The sequence below is a fragment of the Barbus barbus genome (genome assembly GCF_936440315.1).
Source record: "Barbus barbus genome assembly, chromosome: 22".
Lineage (NCBI taxonomy): Eukaryota > Metazoa > Chordata > Actinopteri > Cypriniformes > Cyprinidae > Barbus > Barbus barbus.
In genome coordinates this window covers 13,207,380-13,228,698 of record NC_136750.1, presented here as the reverse complement: position 1 = coordinate 13,228,698, position 21,319 = coordinate 13,207,380, and the positions used below count along the sequence as shown (strand labels likewise).

The 21,319-nt window shown below is 38.0% G+C and overlaps 1 protein-coding gene across 1 annotated transcript in view; it reads left to right on the top strand.

Annotated features, from left to right (window-relative positions):
* Positions 1-19,884, top strand: part of LOC306888516 (1-phosphatidylinositol 4,5-bisphosphate phosphodiesterase eta-1-like) — a gene marked incomplete at both ends in the record, with an annotated part of 106,637 nt that extends 86,753 nt beyond the window's left edge. The window contains 12 exons of the mRNA XM_079446871.1: positions 4,928-4,990; positions 6,192-6,277; positions 7,580-7,677; positions 7,874-8,053; positions 10,475-10,582; positions 10,737-10,861; positions 10,953-11,037; positions 11,145-11,291; positions 14,135-14,214; positions 15,005-15,064; positions 16,247-16,604; positions 17,564-19,884. Of these exons, the coding sequence (XP_079302997.1) occupies positions 4,928-4,990; positions 6,192-6,277; positions 7,580-7,677; positions 7,874-8,053; positions 10,475-10,582; positions 10,737-10,861; positions 10,953-11,037; positions 11,145-11,291; positions 14,135-14,214; positions 15,005-15,064; positions 16,247-16,604; positions 17,564-19,884 (3,711 nt within the window). The remainder of the gene's footprint in view (positions 1-4,927; positions 4,991-6,191; positions 6,278-7,579; positions 7,678-7,873; positions 8,054-10,474; positions 10,583-10,736; positions 10,862-10,952; positions 11,038-11,144; positions 11,292-14,134; positions 14,215-15,004; positions 15,065-16,246; positions 16,605-17,563) is intronic.
* Between the last annotated feature and the right edge of the window lie 1,435 nt (positions 19,885-21,319).

The following is a 21,319-nucleotide window of genomic DNA, read 5'->3' as shown; positions in this document are numbered from 1 at the left end:
AGATGGATGCTAGGCAACGGCATTCGAAATCTGCGCTGACGAAGGTTCACAAGCGCGTCGGCTCGCTTCCCCCGTCTGTGTGTCCTGAAGCGTTTGACCAGAGCTACAGCTCCGCCAACTGCAATGTCCAGCAAAACGTCCGAATAATCAAAATCCGGTAAAAGATATTGTGGTGTGTTTTGCCAAATGAATGTTCAGCAGGTCATCCCTGGTAAAACTGATCGTGTTTGAGAAACAAAAAACAGGAAAAACAAACAAAAACAGTACAAACACTGAAGAGCAAATCACTGTAGCTGCCATCTGTGTCGCCATCTAAGAAGAGATCTTGCGCTCTTCCACCTTCCATTTGAGGATGTCCCACAGATGCTCAATAGGGTTTAGGTCTGGAGACATGCTTGGCCAGTCCATCACCTTTACCCTCAGCTTCTTTAGCAAGGCAGTGGTCGTCTTGGAGGTATGTTTGGGGTCGTTATCATGTTGGAATACTGCCCTGCGGCCCAGTCTCTGCTTCAGTATGTCACAGTACATGCTGGCATTCATGGTTCCCTCAATGAACTGTAGATGCCCAGTGCCGGCAGCACTCATGCAGCCCCAGACCATGACACTCCCACTACCATGCTTGACTGTAGGCAAGACACACTTGTCTTTGTACTCCTCACCTGGTTGCCACCACACACACTTGACAACATCTGAACCAAATAAGTTTATCTTGGTCTCATCAGACCAAAGGACATGGTTCCAGTAATCTATGTCCTTAGTCTGCTTGTCTTCAGCAAACTGTTTGAGGGCTTTCTTGTGGATCATCTTTAGAAGAGGCTTCCTTCTGGGACGACAGCCATACAGACCAATTTGATGCAGTGTGCGACGTATGGTCTGAACACTGACAGGCTGACCACCCCACCCCCCCACCCCTTCTACCTCTGCAGCAATGCTGGCAGCACTCATACGTCTATTTCCCAAACACAACCTCTGGATATGACGCTGAGCACGTGCACTCAACTTCTTTGGTCGACCATGGCGAGGCCTGTTCTGAGTGGATCCTGTCCTGTTAAACCACTGTATGGTCTTAGCGGCTGTGCTGCAGCTCAGTTTCAGGGTCTTGGCAACTTCTTATAACCTATGCCATCTTTTTGTAGAGCAACAATTCTTTTTTTCAGATCCTCAGAGAGTTTTTGCAATGAGGTGCCATGTTGAACTTCCAGTGACCAGTATGAGAGAGTGAGAACAATAACACCAAATTTAACACACCTGCTCCCCATTGACACCTGAGACCTTGTAACACTAACGAGTCACATGACACTGAGGAGACAAAATGGCTAATTGGGCCCAATTTGGACATTTTCACTTAGGGGTGTACTCACTTTTGTGGCCAGCGGTTTAGACATTAATGGCTGTGTGTTTAGTTATTTTGAGGGGACAGCAAATTTACACTGTTATACAAGCTGTACACTCACTAATTTACATTGTAGCAAAGTGTAATTTCTTCAGTGTTGTCACATGAAAAGATATAATAAAATATTTACAAAAATGTGAGGGGTGTACTCACTTCTGTGAGATACTGTATATATATTAGTGCTGTCAAAATTAGCACGTTAACACAGGCGATACATTTTTTCAGATTAACGCGTTAAAATTATTTAACACCGTTATCGCAGGGGCTAGGTGTTGGCCACCCCACTAGTATGACTAGGGTTGGCCACCCCACTCATAACTGCTGTTTCTGTCTGTTTTTTCTTGACAAGAAGTGCATTTCAGTCGCAGAACGTCTTTATGAGCACATCAAACAGGAGACGTTTCAGATGCGCGCTTCAACTTCACATCAGCGTCAGGCGTTATATATGAGTTACATTAAGAACATGTCTCTAAAATGGTTTTCAAAACTGTCCTGGAGCATCCCAGCACTGTCTCCCTCATCTAACACACCCGATTCAACACGTCAGCTCATTAGTAGAGACTGAAATAGGTCCGACCTGAAAAGGCTCAGAAAAGGTGATGAGAGTTGAGAGAAAATACGGTGCATGTCAGATCCGCGTCACGTTCAGCAGCTCTTAAAGAAATAGCAGCCAAAAACAACCTAATAACCAGTTGCTGTGATGTCTGTTCATCTAGAATAAAATAAAAAAGAGGAAATCTATAACTTTGTGAATTCATCTGTATTTAGTTTAGAATTTAGTGTTTGATAACTTCTGTTCTAGTCATTTCTAGTATTTCTGTATATTTCTGCTCAGGTAACCTAGCTAAATATAACATTTATTATAATGGGTTTATGTGAAGATTGTTTTAAGTTCACTTAAAATGTAAGTTATTTTTAAAGTCTAATAAATGTTCAAATTGATAGCTCTTAATTATAATGTAATGTTTAATGGCTATAGTCAATGGTTAAATATTAGGGGAATATTTTAAATAGGGAAATCAGTATTACTTGGTATCAGTGATACTGGCCTTCAGTCATAAAAAAGATGCCATTAAACAAATATTAAATATGTTGTTTGTACATTAATTTGAAGATTGAATGTGAAATTATTGCAATATAAAAGTATATTTAAAAACTTTAATGTTAGGTGGGATTAATCGCGATTATTTCAGAAAAATTCTTTCTTTTTTTTATTGATTGACATTATATATACAGGTCCTTTTCAAAAAATTAGCATATTGTGATAAAGTTAATTATTTTCTGTAATGTACTGATAAACATTAGACTTTCATATATTTTAGATTCATTACAACTCAACTGAAGTAGTTCAAGCCTTTTATTGTTTTAATATTGATGATTTTGGCATACAGCTCATGAAAACCCAAAATTCCTATCTCAAAAAATTAGCATATCATGAAAAGGTTCTCTAAACGAGCTATTAACCTAATCATCTGAATCAACTAATTAACTCTAAACACCTGCAAAAGATTCCTGAGGCTTTTAAAAACTCCCAGCCTGGTTCATTACTCAAAACCGCAATCATGGGTAAGACTGCCGACCTGACTGCTGTCCAGAAGGCCATCATTGACACCCTCAAGCAAGAGGGTAAGACACAGAAAGAAATTTCTGAACGAATAGGCTGTTCCCAGAGTGCTGTATCAAGGCACCTCAGTGGGAAGTCTGTGGGAAGGAAAAAGTGTGGCAGAAAACGCAGCACAACGAGAAGAGGTGACCGGACCCTGAGGAAGATTGTGGAGAAGGACCGATTCCAGACCTTGGGGGACCTGCGGAAGCAGTGGACTGAGTCTGGAGTAGAAACATCCAGAGCCACCGTGTACAGGCGTGTGCAGGAAATGGGCTACAGGTGCCGCATTCCCCAGGTCAAGCCACTTTTGAACCAGAAACAGCGGCAGAAGCGCCTGACCTGGGCTACAGAGAAGCAGCACTGGACTGTTGCTCAGTGGTCCAAAGTACTTTTTTCGGATGAAAGCAAATTTTGCATGTCATTCGGAAATCAAGGTGCCAGAGTCTGGAGGAAGACTGGGGAGAGGGAAATGCCAAAATGCCTTAAGTCCAGTGTCAAGTACCCACAGTCAGTGATGCTGGTGTTGGTCCACTGTGTTTTATCAAGGGCAGGGTCAATGCAGCTAGCTATCAGGAGATTTTGGAGCACTTCATGCTTCCATCTGCTGAAAAGCTTTATGGAGATGATTTCATTTTTCAGCACGACCTGGCACCTGCTCACAGTGCCAAAACCACTGGTAAATGGTTTACTGACCCTGGTATTACTGTGCTCAATTGGCCTGCCAACTCTCCTGACCTGAACCCCATAGAGAATCTGTGGGATATTGTGAAGAGAAAGTTGAGAGACGCAAGACCCAACACTCTGGATGAGCTTAAGGCCGCTATCGAAGCATCCTGGGCCTCCATAACACCTCAGCAGTGCCACAGGCTGATTGCCTCCATGCCACGCCGCATTGAAGCAGTCATTTCTGCAAAAGGATTCCCGACCAAGTATTGAGTGCATAACTGAACATAATTATTTGAAGGTTGACTTTTTTTGTATTAAAAACGCTTTTCTTTTATTGGTCGGATGAAATATGCTAATTTTTTGAGATAGGAATTTTGGGTTTTCATGAGCTGTATGCCAAAATCATCAATATTAAAACAATAAAAGGCTTGAACTACTTCAGTTGTGTTGTAATGAATCTAAAATATATGAAAGTCTAATGTTTATCAGTACATTACAGAAAATAATGAACTTTATCACAATATGCTAATTTTTTGAAAAGGACCTGTATATATATATATATATATATATTTTTTTTTTTTTTTTTTTTTTTATAAAATATTATCAGAAAGACAGTGATCAGAAATACAATTATTTAGTGTTTGCTGAAATTATATAATTTTTAAATGAATGACAGTATCAGAAATATAATGGATGATTTAGTAAAGTAATGATTTCCACAACCAAAGCTTTTTTTCAAATGTGTTAATGAATTTAATTTACTTTTATTTGATCCACATAATGTTGCAAAACTTATTTTTCATTTAATACATCTTCCATTCAACAAATCATGTTTCTTTATTTATTTAAATGTATTAAATGCATTATTTAAATGCATTATGTATTTAAATGCAAATTTATTTTTATTCAAAACATCTTGCAATTATTATATATATATATCTATCTATATATATATATATATATATATATATATATATATATCTATATATATATATATCTCAATATGAACCAATAGGGAATACTGTAGGGCACCAAAATGGTCGGATACAACCCTGGTCCATGAGTCATATGGAACACTCTTATGCCACTTATGATGTTTTTTGTCCTTTTTGGAGCTTTGACAGCCTCTAGTCCCAATCTGCTATTTTTTTTTAACAACTAAATAGCAGCTTAGACATTTTGTTAAACATCTAATTTTGTGTATTATGCATTTTTAAATTATCTGTGAAATTATTATAATGTATTGTGTTTGTGTCTTCCAGAATTCCAAAGATGGAATGAAGAAATCCCAGAGCCGCTCCTTCATTAGCAACCTCAAGCACAAGGTCAGAATAAAGACAATCTTTTTCTGTCTTTTTCCTCTCTCTCTCTCTCTCTCTCTCTCTCTCTCTCGCTCTCTCTCTCTCTCTCTCTCTCTCTCTCTCTCTCTCTCTCTCTCTCTCTCTCTTTCTTTCCTTCTCTTTTTCCATTTTCTCTGTCTCTGCTGCAGAAAAAGGACTATCCTGTTTCTTGACCTCTTTGTGTGTGTCTGCAGTCTCAAATGTTACACAAATGTGTACTTTTTGCTACCCAGAGGCAGAGAGATTTAAAGAACAATCGCTATTGATTGATTAAAGCATGGAACAGATCATAAAGATACATCAGTTCTTCTAATCAGTTATATGACAAACATTGCTGCTCTCAGAACAGTCCCAGCAGGCAAATATGCTTTTGAATCTCTTTATTTTAAGTGTATGAATTTACTGAATTCATACATTTGATTAAACACACCTGTTGACTTGATATCTGATAGTGATTTATCCCCCAAGATCACATTATGATTGTATACATGAACAATGACAGCTCTGAGCTCATTCTCTTACATTCTCATATTTCGTCCTCTGCATAAAAACTCGCTGAATGCATTATTAAACTCCAGCTCGTTTATTGAATCTGGTTGGTGTGTAATTCAACACCTCAATAGCAAATCAATGAAGCGAGTAAACAAGGCTTGTGGTCGCATCCCCATAAGTTTGATCGTCTGCTATTGTATTTGAGCCATCTAAGCTTTATTGATTTTTTTATTAAAATGCAATCAGGGTTGTCAGAGTTATGTTGTGGTTTCTCATCTCCTGTAGATCGTATCCGTCTTCTCTGACATTCCTACAGGAAGCAGGCAGGCACACCTCTCATTTGCGCATGATATTTCCTCCCACTCTCGACATTTGTCTTTGTGTGTGTGTTTATGAGGTCTCATAGGTTCTTCTTTTGTTAGTAATCAGCCTAAAGCCTGTAATTACTCTAGCTGTTATACACACCTCCTCATGGCCCTAAAAAGTTTGGACACTAGTCACGTCTGGGAAGTATTAATCCTTGCTTACACACACACTCATGTGGTTATGTTAAGCATGCCCTTTAAAACAGGCCAGAGCTATTCTATTCCTCTCTGTTGTGTGTAGGAGGAATTTCATTACCTCCCAAAGCAAAGGAGTAAACATTCGCTCCATGTACTTATTTAGCTTGCTATGCGTTTGTGTGTTTCCACAGAGGCACTCCAAATCAAGGCTGAAATGTCAGAGCGTTGAGACAGACGATGACGGGCAGCAGGAGCCATCAGGTGGACAGTTTAACAGGTGCGACTGTATTTATGTCCTCTTTTTTTGATGGTTTTTAAATAATTAGATTGTTTTTTGCATTTAATTTGAGATTTTTTTAAATGCCTCATTTACAAAATTTAAATTAACAAATTAACCAATGATGATGGCAAAGCTGATTTTTATTTTTTTTCAGCAGCCATTATTTAAGTCTTCAGTGTCACATAATCCTTCAGAAATCATTCTAATATGCTGATTTGGTGCTTTAGAAACATTTTCTGAAGCACTGTATGCTAAAAAAAAGCCATCACTCCACCACTGCGATTCAGACTTTTGAATCAGTTCTTAATTGCAACATTATTGCTGCCATGATTGCTAGAAAAAGTGTAAAAACACATAATAACATCACTTAAAATTATATATACCACCCGTGCTAATCGGCAAATAGACCTGAGTTTTGAGAATAAGTCACTATGATCTATAATAAGTCTAATTTACATTGCAGGAGTGTTTGTGCTGAAAAGGTTTACATTGAAATGCATTGAAATATTCGTAAACACGTGATACAACTGCTTCGTAAATTCACCTCATAATGTGGCAGTCATGAAGAGATTGTTAGTGTCTTATGTTAATGAGAATTTGCCATCATTTGTATGCTTAATAAGCTACATTAACACCATGAGGAAAGTCATTTGTAATGAAACCATCACTCTGCAAGGGGCTTTTCTTATCTTTGTTTTCACACTGATTTCCTAGTCTAGGCATGTGCAGTAAGCATACAGTGATTGATTAAACAGGATGCTGTTAGAGTTTGATCTTATATTTGCATTTCAAAGATTCAAACTGCATGTGAAGTGTTTGAAGATGCATTGAAAAATCAGTTTTGAGTACATTTTCATTTGTTTATAGTATATCACATGTTTGAACTTAAAATACCTGTTTCTGTTTGAATATATTTTAACAATTCATTCCTGTGATTGCAATGCTGAGAATTCAGCAGCCATTACTGCAGTTTTCAGTGTCACATGCTTCTTCAGAAATCATTGTAATATGGTAATTTGGTGCTCAAGAAATATTTCTTATCATTATCAATGTTGAAAAATATAAATGTTTTTTTATGTAACGCGTATTACATTTTGTAGTGCATTTGTGTTTGTTTTTATCCGTTAAAGTTTTATCTCTGTTGTGCTGGTCTTTGATGTCATTTCCTGTAAAATAAGCTATTTCTTTAGTCACCGTTCCTTCTTATCTTTGTACTGTGTATCTGACCTGGAGCATGTCATTACATCTAATAGTCAGACGTTTCACAAACTGCCTATATTTTGTTGTGTCTCTTTGTAGAGGTGGAAGGAGAAGGAAAACTATAAAGCTGAGTAGAGATCTATCAGATCTGGTGGTGCTCACCAACTCTGTGGCCTCTCAGGAGTGTTTAGATGAGGGTGAGAAATTTTCCTATTCTACCATATCTGATTATCGATACCTGCTGTCAAGGCTTTGCAATATAGATGTTTAAAAAATTGCTTTCACTATAAAAATATGGCGTGAATGATGTCAACCCACCAATTTCCACTTTTCGGCAAAGGCTGTCTCAAGAACATTACTCTAACCCAAGCTTTCTTTCACCTTCTTTCTCAGGATCGCCCTATAATGTTCTGTCGTTTAGTGAGACACGAGCTCAGCACCTGGTGCACCATCGGTCTGAGCGCTTCTTGAATTTCAACCAACGACAGCTCTCTCGGATCTATCCCTCTGCCTACCGGATCGACTCCAGTAACTTTAACCCACAGACGTACTGGAATGTGGGATGCCATCTAGGTGAGGAACGACACACAGACACTCATGAAACACTCATGAAATTCACATAGATACAAACATGCATACACGTACATACAAAAATCTTCATCTGTTGATGCCCATGCATATTTTCAAAGAGAATGAATTGTAACTCTCATTCATACACTTTGTATACTGACAAACAGTAATTTTTGTAAGTATATCACAGAATGCTTACAAAAAACAAATATCAATATTAATGTGCTCAGAGGTGTCATGCCCATTCAAAGTGAGGAGGCACGTGCCTCCTCAGATTTTTGAGCCAAGTGGATTTTGAATGCAGCTTCCAAATGAGAAAAAATAGCAGATTAATATTTTCTATATTTAAAACAATCACTCCGGTGTCATTAGATCGTTCAGCGCGTCATATCATCAGCTGCTAAATTCAAATCTGTGTTCGCTGGCTGGCACTGAGACAGACGTGTTTTTACAGCACTGCGCATTATAACCAATCACACACGATTCTGTTGAGCTTATGAATGCAATGACCGATCAGAGGTGTTCAGATGAGTCATCGCTTAAATGCCGGAGTTTTCTTCTCTCGCGCGCTGACTGAATACCTCTTTCTGGCGAATTCTCTCTCAGAAACAACAAAGTGAAAATGTGTGTCCGAATCTGTAAGATATTAATTTCATAGTGTAAACAGATTCAGTGATTTTAATGGGAGTTTTTGAGAGTGCTTGAACTAGACTCAGTGAAAATGTTCTTCGATAATGTAAATGTTCTTTGCTCTCTTTCTGTACAATGAAAGTGTTATGATTAGTAGCCTAACATGCAATGATTTTATTCACATTAACTTTCAATGTTAAATTCACATTAAAACTATGTTATGGCATGACACCCATAAACAGACAGGTTTTTATGCATAGCCTAGTTAATAGATTACATTATTAGACCATCGTCCACTATTGATCAACATAATCTATAAAGGTGAGAATCAAGATATTTCATGATATAGTTAATGCGTTTGGGAATATTTCGAATAAACAGGAAAAAAAATATAAAACATAAGTGCTGTTCTGGCTGCTGTGTGTCACATGACGACCCCCCCCCCCCCAACTCGTGCCCCATCAAAACTAATGAGTGCATGACGCCCCTGAATGTGCTAAACATTTCATTTTATTATTTATCTTATATGACAGTGGGTACACTTGTCTAAGCAACAAGCATTCTGTTATGCATATTCATGATCCATCATAAAGAAACTTGTCCAGTCCAATTTCACATTAGTTTCAGTGATTTTTGTAAGCACACTAACTGGTATGGTGTGTAAAAATTTAGATCCATAAAATCTAAATTGCCAAATGTACCTATGACCCAGTTGACCCTCTGACCCTACTTTGTCAGTGTATGCGCACAAGCTGTGTGTTTTAGCAGTACCCTCTGTAATACCATATGCTCCCTGCTGCACATACCATCTGGGTCTTGGTTGTGCAGACAAACTGTACTATTGATGAGAGTGTGACAAAGCTTTTACATACATAAACACATACTGTGTGGTGCAAAATTATCAGAGCCTATTAGTGAAAGTGTATTAGTTTTGCATTCCTATAATTTACATTGGTATCCCAAATTATTAGACCCCTGGTATTTTCACCAGTGCTGTAAAATGAGGATGCTGTCAAAAATAATGCCATAAATATATTTTCTTTATCAATTAACTTCTATTAACTAAATTAAATCAACATTTGTTGTGAACATCCTTTGTAATTAAAGCAGCTTTTGCTCTAGGGACACTTACGCATCATTTTTCAGGTAGCTTTGCAGGTAGGTCTCTTGAAGCATCTTGGAGACGTTGCCACAGTTCTTCTGGATTTAGTCTGTCTCCGTTTGTTCTGATCTATTGTAGAAATAGCGTAGCAGATATAATTAAGTTTTCATTTTATATAATACCATTTCTTTTTTTTTTCATATAATTTTTTTTTGAATGATGAGGCAGCTAACAGAAAAGAAGTAGCGATGAATCATATAGACAAAAAGAAAGAGGGTGAAGAAAGAAAGTAAATCAGAAATTAACCATGACCAAGACAGGAAAAAGTTGCAAACGAGGATGCAGAAGCTTCGCAAATGCAGATGTGTGCGTGTGTGCCATCATAAGGGTCCAATAAACAACAGTAAATTGGAACTCGTGGAGCCGCAGCTGAGTTCCCTGATTGTTTATTGAATAAAATGTTTACCAGGCCATGATAAAACCTCATAGTTTGCTAGACATCCAGTTTATTTAGCTGTAGTACACGGCTGAATAAATACATGGAATTGTTTATCCTAAAATCCTAAATAAATGAAGGAAGGATGGAAAGATAGAAGGAAAGAAAGAAAAATGGACTAAAAAAGTAAGTTAATAAAGGTTTGGAAAATAGAATTAAAGTTTTTCTTTCTTTTTTTTTTTTATTCAACCCACAGTGGCTTTAAACTACCAGACTGATGGCCGTATGATGCAGCTGAACAGAGCCAAGTTCATGGTGAATGGAGGCAGTGGCTATGTGCTCAAACCCGGCCTAATGTGTAAAGGTACACTTATGCATTCAAAATACTGGTATATCACAGTATAATACCACTCTGTCATGACTTAAAGACTTCACTGTAAGAATTGCTTAACACTTAAGTGTCAAGTAATTCTTCAGTTACTCTAGGTATTGTGTTGGTCTCTGAAAATCTATTCCAGGCTCCTTCAATCCATTGAATGATGATCCGCTGCCGGCAAATCCGAAGAAACAGTTGGTGATAAAAATCATTAGTGGACAGCAGCTGCCCAAACCTCCCGATTCAATGCTGGGAGACCGTGGTGAGGTAAGCAGGTGTCGGCTAAGAGTACATTTCCAATCGGGTTCAGAGTTGAAATGGAGTTAATACATTTGACGTTTGTGGACTTCATTCATAGATCATTGATCCCTTCGTTGAGGTGGAGATTATTGGCCTTCCGGTGGACTGCTGTAAAGAACAAACCAGGGTTGTGGATGATAATGGTACAGCTTTGTTCTCATGTGTCCTGGGATTTGTTGAGCTTATTTGAACAGAAATAAAGTTTTGGGGCATTAACCCTTGTTAACTTTCTGTGTAATTGTTAATGCAGGATTTAACCCTGTGTGGGAAGAGACTCTGTCTTTCACACTTCACATGCCCGAGGTGGCTCTAGTACGCTTCCTGGTTTGGGATCATGACCCCATTGGACGAGACTTTGTGGGCCAGAGAACCGTAGCTTTCAGCAGTCTCATGCCAGGTATGAGAAATTCTATGTGTGGGTTCAACTATCAGTAATGTTGGACCTGTGGACCTTTAAATGAAATGAAATGAAGATCCAAACGTAGGTTCAGGAGGAGCCTAATCTTTCATATACATGCAACCTATTTTTTGGAACTGTTATTTTTTTTTTAGTGCTGTCAAACGATTAATCATGATTAATCGCATCCAAAACAAACGTTTTTGTTTACATAATACATGAGTGTGTACTGTGTATATTTATTATGTATATATAAATACAAACACATGCATGTATATATTTAAGAAAAATATGTTGTTTGTATATGAAATGTATTTATATATAATATAAATATATAAATGTATGTAAATATTTCCAAAATATATACTGCATGTGTGTGTATTTCTATATACATAATAAATAAACACAGTACACATACATACAGGTCCTTCTCAAAAAATTTGCATATTGTGATAAAGTTCATTATTTTCTGTAATGTACTGATAAACATTAGACTTTCATATATTTTAGATTCATTACAACACAACTGAAGTAGTTCAAGCCTTTTATTGTTTTAATATTGATGATTTTGGCATACAGCTCATGAAAACCCAAAATTCCTATCTCAAAAAATTAGCATATCATGAAAAGGTTCTCTAAACGAGCTATTAACCTAATCATCTGAATCAACTAATTAACTCTAAACACCTGCAAAAGATTCCTGAGGCTTTTAAAATCTCCCAGCCTGGTTCATTACTCAAAACCGCAATCATGGGTAAGACTGCCGACCTGACTGCTGTCCAGAAGGCCATCATTGACACCCTCAAGCAAGAGGGTAAGACACAGAAAGAAATTTCTGAACGAATAGGCTGTTCCCAGAGTGCTGTATCAAGGCGCCTCAGTGGGAAGTCTGTGGGAAGGAAAACGTGTGGCAGAAAACGCAGCACAACGAGAAGAGGTGACCGGACCCTGAGGAAGATTGTGGAGAAGGACCGATTCCAGACCTTGGGGGACCTGCGGAAGCAGTGGACTGAGTCTGGAGTAGAAACATCCAGAGCCACCGTGTACAGGCGTGTGCAGGAAATGGGCTACAGGTGCCGCATTCCCCAGGTCAAGCCACTTTTGAACCAGAAACAGAGGCAGAAGCGCCTGACCTGGGCTACAGAGAAGCAGCACTGGACTGTTGCTCAGTGGTCCAAAGTACTTTTTTCGGATGAAAGCAAATTTTGCATGTCATTCGGAAATCAAGGTGCCAGAGTCTGGAGGAAGACTGGGGAGAGGGAAATGCCAAAATGCCTGAAGTCCAGTGTCAAGTACCCACAGTCAGTGATGCTGGTGTTGGTCCACTGTGTTTTATCAAGGGCAGGGTCAATGCAGCTAGCTATCAGGAGATTTTGGAGCACTTCATGCTTCCATCTGCTGAAAAGCTTTATGGAGATGAAGATTTCATTTTTCAGCACGACCTGGCACCTGCTCACAGTGCCAAAACCACTGGTAAATGGTTTACTGACCATGGTATTACTGTGCTCAGTTGGCCTGCCAACTCTCCTGACCTGAATGAACCCCATAGAGAATCTGTGGGATATTGTGAAGAGAAAGTTGAGAGACGCAAGACCCAACACTCTGGATGAGCTTAAGGCCGCTATCGAAGCATCCTGGGCCTCCATAACACCTCAGCAGTGCCACAGGCTGATTGCCTCCATGCCACGCCGCATTGAAGCAGTCATTTCTGCAAAAGGATTCCCGACCAAGTATTGAGTGCATAACTGAACATAATTATTTGAAGGTTGACTTTTTTTGTATTAAAAACACTTTTCTTTTATTGGTCGGATGAAATATGCAAATTTTTTGAGATAGGAATTTTGGGTTTTCATGAGCTGTATGCCAAAATCATCAATATTAAAACAATAAAAGGCTTGAACTACTTCAGTTGTGTTGTAATGAATCTAAAATATATGAAAGTCTAATGTTTATCAGTACATTACAGAAAATAATGAACTTTATCACAATATGCTAATTTTTTGAGAAGGACCTGTATATTATGTAAACAAAAACGTTTGTTTTGGATGCAATTAATCGCGATTAATCGTTAACACAATTTTTTTCTTAATCAATAAATAATGTTAGAATTACATAATATAATTAATTACATAATATTTTCACATTGTGTCAATATCGCAGTTGAATGAAAATAACATTTTCTGTTCACAAGTGATATTTACCTTTCATCATCATCACAATAATGTTGGTTGCGGTTTGGGTAAAAATATATTGTACATTATATAAATCAATATATACATTTTAATTAGTTACTTTTATAAATAAATAATGGTTTAATTATTTGTTTGTTGTACTTTATGAATTATTATTATATATTATATAATTCAATTATATGCATATGAATGAATTACTTTTATATAATAAGTTTATTTATTTACATTCATGTAACAAAATTCCAAAACTGGTGTAATAAACATGGGACATAAATGTGCCTGTAGTTTAAGAAACAGATATAAGTGCCACATCTTAAGTGCCACATTATCAGCTGATTAAATAACTGATATAATCAGATTAAAAAGACACAAAAGTAAAAAAGCATGTCATTAGAGTAATGGAGGCCTGAGGTGCTGCCTTTGGACACGTCTGCTGCTGAACTCTCTCTGCCCTCACATAGACAGTCACACGGTCTCACCGATGAAGACATGCTTCTGTGCTAAAGCTATGACACCATGTCTTTCTTCCTGTTTTTTAATTTTTTTATATATATTTTTTTAGTTGCATTCACTCTCTGAACATTCTTGCAAATGCAAATGCCTTTCTTCCATCCCATTTTCAATCATTCTTCCTCTTTCCCACTCCTGCAGGATATAGACACGTTTATTTGGAAGGAATGACAGAGGCATCCATTTTTGTCCATATCACAGTGCATGACATCTATGGGAAGGTGAGCTTATAACTACACAGACAGCTGTATGTAATCAGTCTGATAAAGATCCACAGCCATTTCCACTGGGCATGTTACCAATTTAAATTCTACTGTCTATTTCTTCATTCATTTAGCAATTAGATCAGTTCCTACCCTAGTAAGAAGTAATATATTTACAATACATTTATTTTATACTTTTTATACTAAGTATAGTTCAAATCTATTAACATATTTACTGACAGATAACTCGAGACTTACTGATATTAAGTCTAAAATGTGTTTTAATGTCACTTTTGATGAGGATTGTATGATCTTTGGATAGTATCGGTCTTTAAATGCAAAATATTTAAAGTGTACCTGAAGTATACTTTCAATATTTCCACTTTAGCACTCATTCAAATAGATTAAGTATATATTTAGTTGGACTTCAGAACTACTTCCGCACAATTAAAGACTTTAAGTATACCAGTTCAGTCTACTACAAGTACAATTACAGGGCATTTGAGTAAGTACATAAATATGAAAATGTGATTTTAGTATACTTAGCATGAAATAAATGTATACATTTAAGTATATTTGTTTTTCACTAGGGTATTCATTGCTAAAGCACCATTTTCCAGGAACTGTGGCATTGTGATTGAATAAAAAGGTGTTAAAAAGCTCACCAAACACATGTGATTGTGACATTTGTGCCCTATTTCCATCTCAAAACAGAAAAACGGATCTCAAATAGCAAAATACCTTTATTGACCGCCCCCCCCCCCCGTTGACATTTTATTGAAGTTCCTCCAACCTTTTTACTTTCCAGTGGAGTCCTTTAGTCCTCAATCCAAGCTATACCATAATGCACTTGCTAGGAGCTAATAAGGTACCCTGGCTATGTAGTGTGCTGCATGATACTGCATGAGCGTCAATGTGATATCCTGTTCTTGCTCAGTGAACACTAAGCTGTTGTAAATGTGCTTTTGTATGGATACGCCTTTTAAAGTTCATTTTGTCCATCTGTTTTTATTTTGGTTAGTTCTGTCCTTGGTGTTAAAGCTGGATTTGTTTATTGTAAAAAAAATAATAATTTTGAAGGCTAGAAACATGAAAATGGAATCATTAATGGTTTCAAATGAATATGCTGCCATCTGTTGGATTTAGTCAGTAATGAAACTGTTTGTACAATTGTTCGTGGTCTATACAAAGATTGTCCCTGTGAGGTTATGTTGAAGTCGACTGTTTGAAATGAATATATGTGACATTGCATGTATGTGTTTTTGTCTGTGAGAACAGTTTGATTTATCCTGGGACCCAGCCACACATTTTCTTTTCTTTTTTTTTAGTTAATTTCTTTGACATCACATATGTAAATATGGTTTATTTTATAGAAGACATCCTGGGATTTTTAGAATATAATATGCTTTCCTTTTCCTCATCTTGAGTTTACAGAAATGTATTTATTTATTTATTGTATAGGATCAACTTTGTAAATATACATGAACTCATAGTTATTTTAAGAAATATATCATTTTGTTCTACAAGGAAAAAAAAAAGTAAATCATGTCCCAGATAGCACACGTACGTCTGTAAGATGACTATTAACGATCTCTTGATCTGCAAAGCATCTGCTGTCTACAAACGTCTGGCAGACGTCTTTCAGATGTCAGTTTTACATACATTTTAAATCATAAACATGTTAAAGACATCTAATAGACGTCTATTTGACATCTAAAAGGAAACGTCCTATAGATGTATTGCAGATGAGCAAAGACCCTAAAAAATATACGTAAATGCAGACATCAAATAGAGGTCTCGGAGGTGTACGTGTGCTATCAGGGGTGTTACATATGTCTTGTTATCTGTAGACAAGACAAGACAAAAAACAAAACAAAAAACAATAGATACATATAGGTTGGAAACACACATTTTTGTGTGTCACATTAGGAAGTAAAAATTATGCAGCATTTATCATTCTCAATTATTATTATTTTTGGTCCCAGAAGGTTAAATGGCTTAAATAAATATCATATGCTGAATTCTCTCTCTATCCCTGTCTGTTTCTCAGGGTCGTCAGCTGCGAGGTTTTAGAGGCTTATTTAATAAAAGTTCCAAGTCCTCAGTGGACACACATATTGGAGTTCCACCTCGTAAGCGATCCATAACCGACCACCTCCTTCGGAGGACTGCCAGTGCCCCTGCTAAGGGTCGCAAAAAAATAAAGATGCCACTGACTGAAGCTACAAGTGACAGAAAGCACAGCACTGGGGACCCTCAAACCACTTGTGTAGAGAGGAGAGCAGGAAACAGAAAAGTCCTCCAACACCGCCCAGCATCCATGCCCCTGGATAAGCTCCTACATAGTCACCTCAGCATGTCCAAACCAGATCGAGAGGGCCCTGATCCTGGAGCTGACACAGTCATTGGTCAGTTCCTTAAATAATTCCCTTGACATCCCCTTAGGGACTGTGTCAAAATGAATCAGAATGAAAACTGTTACACTATGCAATAATTTATATTATTACTCTTGCTATGAGGCATAATTAGAGTGGAAGTTGACAGTTGCTTCTTCTTCACTTTCAGTCAAATCCAAATATTATGTTTTATGATAAGAAAATTTTTTTCCCCCTTAGCCTCTGCTATTATCTCAGAGAAGAAATATGCAAATTTTCATAATTTTTCTACAGTTTCACTTCTACTAATATTTTCATTGTTTATTTAACACTTTCACATGCTCTCTATTGTTTCACAGTCCTTTAAAATAGATTAAAATATTAATTCTGTCATCATTTACTCAGCTTTGTTCCAACCCTTTATGACCTTCATTCCTGTGCAATACATTAAAAAGATAAGATATTTTAAAAAAGTAAAATCAAATTTGGGTGAACTGTCCCTTTAAGTATTATATTTAGAGCCTCTACTGGTTCCTTTGAAGTATTCAGACATGCATGCTTTTCTTTCTTTAATACCTTAACTTGCCTTTGTCTTGTTCTGTCTTTACTGTTGTGCTTCTCTATAGTAGAAAACTGACTAGGAAAACCCCTGCAGGTAATCCACAAGCCATACTCGGGTTGACTCACCAAAAACATTCCAGTTTTAAGCCATTGCACCAATGTTTTTGAACAACTTTTATTTTGTTTCATTAAAAAAACTAATTCATCTTTAAAAAAAGAGCAACAAATCTTGGATGTTCAACAAATTCCTGGATGTTCCCCATGCACCTACACAGTGCCATTATCAAACTTCCTTCTCACAGTCGTACTTGGTGGTACATTCCATTTGTCCTGTGTTTAGAGTGGTGTGTGTTGGATTTTGGTGTTTGAAGGTCAGTGAGGGTGTTTTTCTTTTGTACTGACAATCATCTCCTGTAAAATGTTTTCCACAGATTCCTTCCTCAGTGAGAAACCCAGATCTATCTCAGTGGATCTCCTCTTTGAAACTTCTGCCTTCAAAGAACCTGATGTCCGTGCACTTTCAGCTGACCACATTCAAGACTGTAACATTGAGCCCAAAGATACAAAAGAAACTCCTTACCTGGTCATTGAGGGCAGTAGGGAAAGTCTGGGTAATCCTCACCAAGAACACTCAAGAGGTGGTCTCACCCAGACCGAAGCTGATAAATTATGTTCTTCCAAAGCGCCAGCAGACCACTTGTCACGTCCTACAGATCAGTGTAATGGTGGCTGTAGCTCACTTAGTGAAGTAAGTCATAGAGAATTAAGCCAGTTGGAAGCCCCTAAAAAGAACATTCTAACACCCAAGGCAGTACTCACGTACTCATCGACTTCCACTTCTTCCTCATCTTCAGGAACCATCACCAAATCGTACACTCCTAGAATGACTCTGCCAGACCAGAAGAGTCAAGTGTCCCTCCATGACAGTGCTCTCTCTCACCTTATTGACGCTGTTTCACTAGAGAATGAGTATGACACCTGTGGGTCCATATCTGCTCTGATTGGCCAATTTGAGCTCACTGCTGAGCAGAGCTCCCTAATTCCATCCAACTCACAACCCATGAAAAATTATCTTCCTCCATCTGACCTTCTTCGTCTCAACACGGAGCTTTCCAGCACTCCACTAAAGGTTATCCAAAAATCTGTGTGCACAACCTCAGAGCTAACCGAGAGACCTTCTAGTCCTGAAACGACTGAACCTGCAGTCTTTACCATCTTGGATGAGGAGGTGCTTTCTCCTGTCCCAACAAACACCCTTTGTCAAACCAACTTTCACAATGACTTGGTTGGTTCTCCTGTGGTCAGCAAGGGATCCTCACCCAACAAGATGCCTTTAGAATGGTCTGCACATGTAAATCTAAAGCAAAACTATAGCAGTGAATGCCATTCCACTGGTTCCTTCAGAAACTTTGAATTTGGAGGATATAGAGAAACCTCAATCAATAGCACAGCCTCAGACCGCTTCTTGCTGTGCCAAGACTCTGAAAGCAGCAGTCTGATGGAGGTGGAGATCAATGTAGATGGGGATCCCTTAGACAACACACTGACCCCTTTGAGTCCTTTTCACGATTTCAAAAGTGTTCACAGATTAAACCAGACCTCCCCCAATCATGTACAAAGACTTGAACCAATCCATCTCCACAAACCCTCATACAATCCCTCTCCTATTCACTCATACTCCAGAGACACATCACCCTTTCACAGACACTACCAATATCCACACCAAAGTCTGAACTGTAACACCTACCTTACTAACAAATCGCAGCGAAGGGAGTTTAACTGTGATAATGACTCCTGGAGATTTACACTTGGTGACCACAGAATAGATGCCACAGAGGGAAGGCACCAGGAGACAAGAGACCAAAACAGCTCGGCCAGCAGTGCAGAGCATTTACACAAAAGCTCTTTGTCCTCAGAATGTCTTTCAAAGACTCAAGGCTGTCATAATTTGTTAAAGAGGGACTTGTACATACCTGTATCAGACTACAACATGATTTCAGTTGAATCGCAAGACTCTTATTCCCAACCATCTTCACACAATCAGGCCTTTCCTGTACCTCCTCCTCAGATGTACAGTGGACTCTCTCCAGCGTCCTCCAAGTCCAAGAGCCTGGGAGACCTGACCTCTGAGGACATTTCATGTAACTTTCAGAGCAAGTACAAGTCAATCAGCCGAAGCTTTGTCACTCCTGCAATGAAAGACCAAAGACGGATATGTGGGTTATCTGCTCGTCCAAAGTCCACTGATCCCTTAACAGAGCAGCTTCGCAAGCTTGTAACGTTGGAAAATGAAGACTATGCGCACCCCCTCCACTCTTGTTCTCAACCCATCCCGAAACTCCTTTCAGTGCTCCCTCTGGTTTCTCAGAGCTCTGCCGATGATCCTGAAGACCCTCCACCATTTCTGTCAAGGCGACTATCGTCCCGCAGTCAAAGTCGTGTACGTCATATAGCCAATCGTGCACGTGAGAGACAACAGGAGGCCTTCAAACACAGGCCTGTTGAGGGTGCCATGGAAGTAGTTCTCCGTAATAAGCCAGTCTCTGCCCAAAATCCTCCTCCAAACAGGCATTCTACAGGCTCCTATATCGCTGGTTACCTGGACCAGCTGGGTCCTGAGGCCCGAGGCTTACCTGAAGGCGCCTGCACCTCACTACGCTATGGATACGGAGATCGCTACTATAATGATGATTCTGTACTCCCTCCTGACTGCTCATCAGAACCTGAGGTCTTCTTCCTACTTAGGCTTTGACCTTTCACTTCACCTACTGTTTTTGACTGTGCATGTATTTCTTAGTAAAAGTTGCAACTACATGTAGCAGGACACTTCCAGAACTGTGTACATATGCTATATAACATGGTCTCCTACATGTGCTACTCTTGCTGTATTTAACTAATTATTTTATATACATGTGGTCCCTGTCATGCTTGAAAAAATTATTGTTCAAAATGTGTGTTGTCTCAAGGTTTAAAAAATAATAACAGTAAATAACTGAAATGGGTATTTCTTGCAGACATTTTTGTTGTTGTCATCTATTTGTTCTTTTTTAAACTATGACGTACAACAAAGTCATGAAGGGGCTTCTCTTTTTATTCAGTCTTCCTACATATTATGTTATTTGTATGTCGGTGTAGTTTGTACATATGTTGGTAAATTTATCCTCAGTCAAAGTACTATTGGTTTTCATTTAAATTTTAACTACTGTAATGTTTTTTTTCTTTAGCATGTGAACCGTGGACATTTTCAGCATGACTATGCATAGACCTGTAGATGCTGTGCTCTGATTTTGCACAGAATGATTCTGTTGTATTGAATGCAATACAACACATTTACCTGCTTGCTCTGACTTGCTTGCTTTCTATTAGTCATAAATTTAAAGTTTGAAACTCTTCTTCATATTCTAAAGCTGTATGGTTAAAGTTTTATTTTTATAATTGCTTTGATACAGAGAGCAAAAATAACATTTGTTAGACTTAATATTTAGTTTTCTTTTTAAAGAGACAAAATAACAAAAACAAAGCTTTTTTTCAACTCCTCTGTGCTTAAAGGCATCTAGTCTGTTATTCGTTTTATTGTTGCTCATCGAAGATGAGTGTAAGCATTTTCCTACCAATGCAATAAAATTATGAAATGTTTGCTATGAGGAAAAATATATTTTTGTGTGGTTTCTCTTATCTGCTTGTCTAATAACGATATATCCAATTGTAATTTTTATTTTTTATTCTTTCATTCTCTGTTTTGGCATTGCCCTTACATATATTTACCTCCTAGATGCAAATGCCCATTCCTTTAAGGTTGCAAAAAGTTGTAAACTATGTTGCTGTATTCCACGATAGTGTTAGTCTCTGAGTAACAGCAAACACAAAAACAGCCTCATGCTGATGTTAGACAGGACTGTTTTGTCAGGAAAACTCAAATGAGAGTTTATAATTAAAGATCAGGCTTTCTCGCAGATGGGGCTTTGTTGTTTTAAGTCTGAAGATAACTGTGTCTCACTGCCCCACAATTCCAAGAATACTGAATGTCCCTGTGCAGCTCTATCTAACCGTGAACGCATCAAAAATTATTGTGTAATTGTCTTTAATTCTGTAACTCAGAGGAGGTGCAATTTGGCCCCATGTTGTTTTCTCTGGCCCTTGTTTTTCTACTGCTCTTTTGGGACTCTGGTCAAAAGAAAAATCTCTTC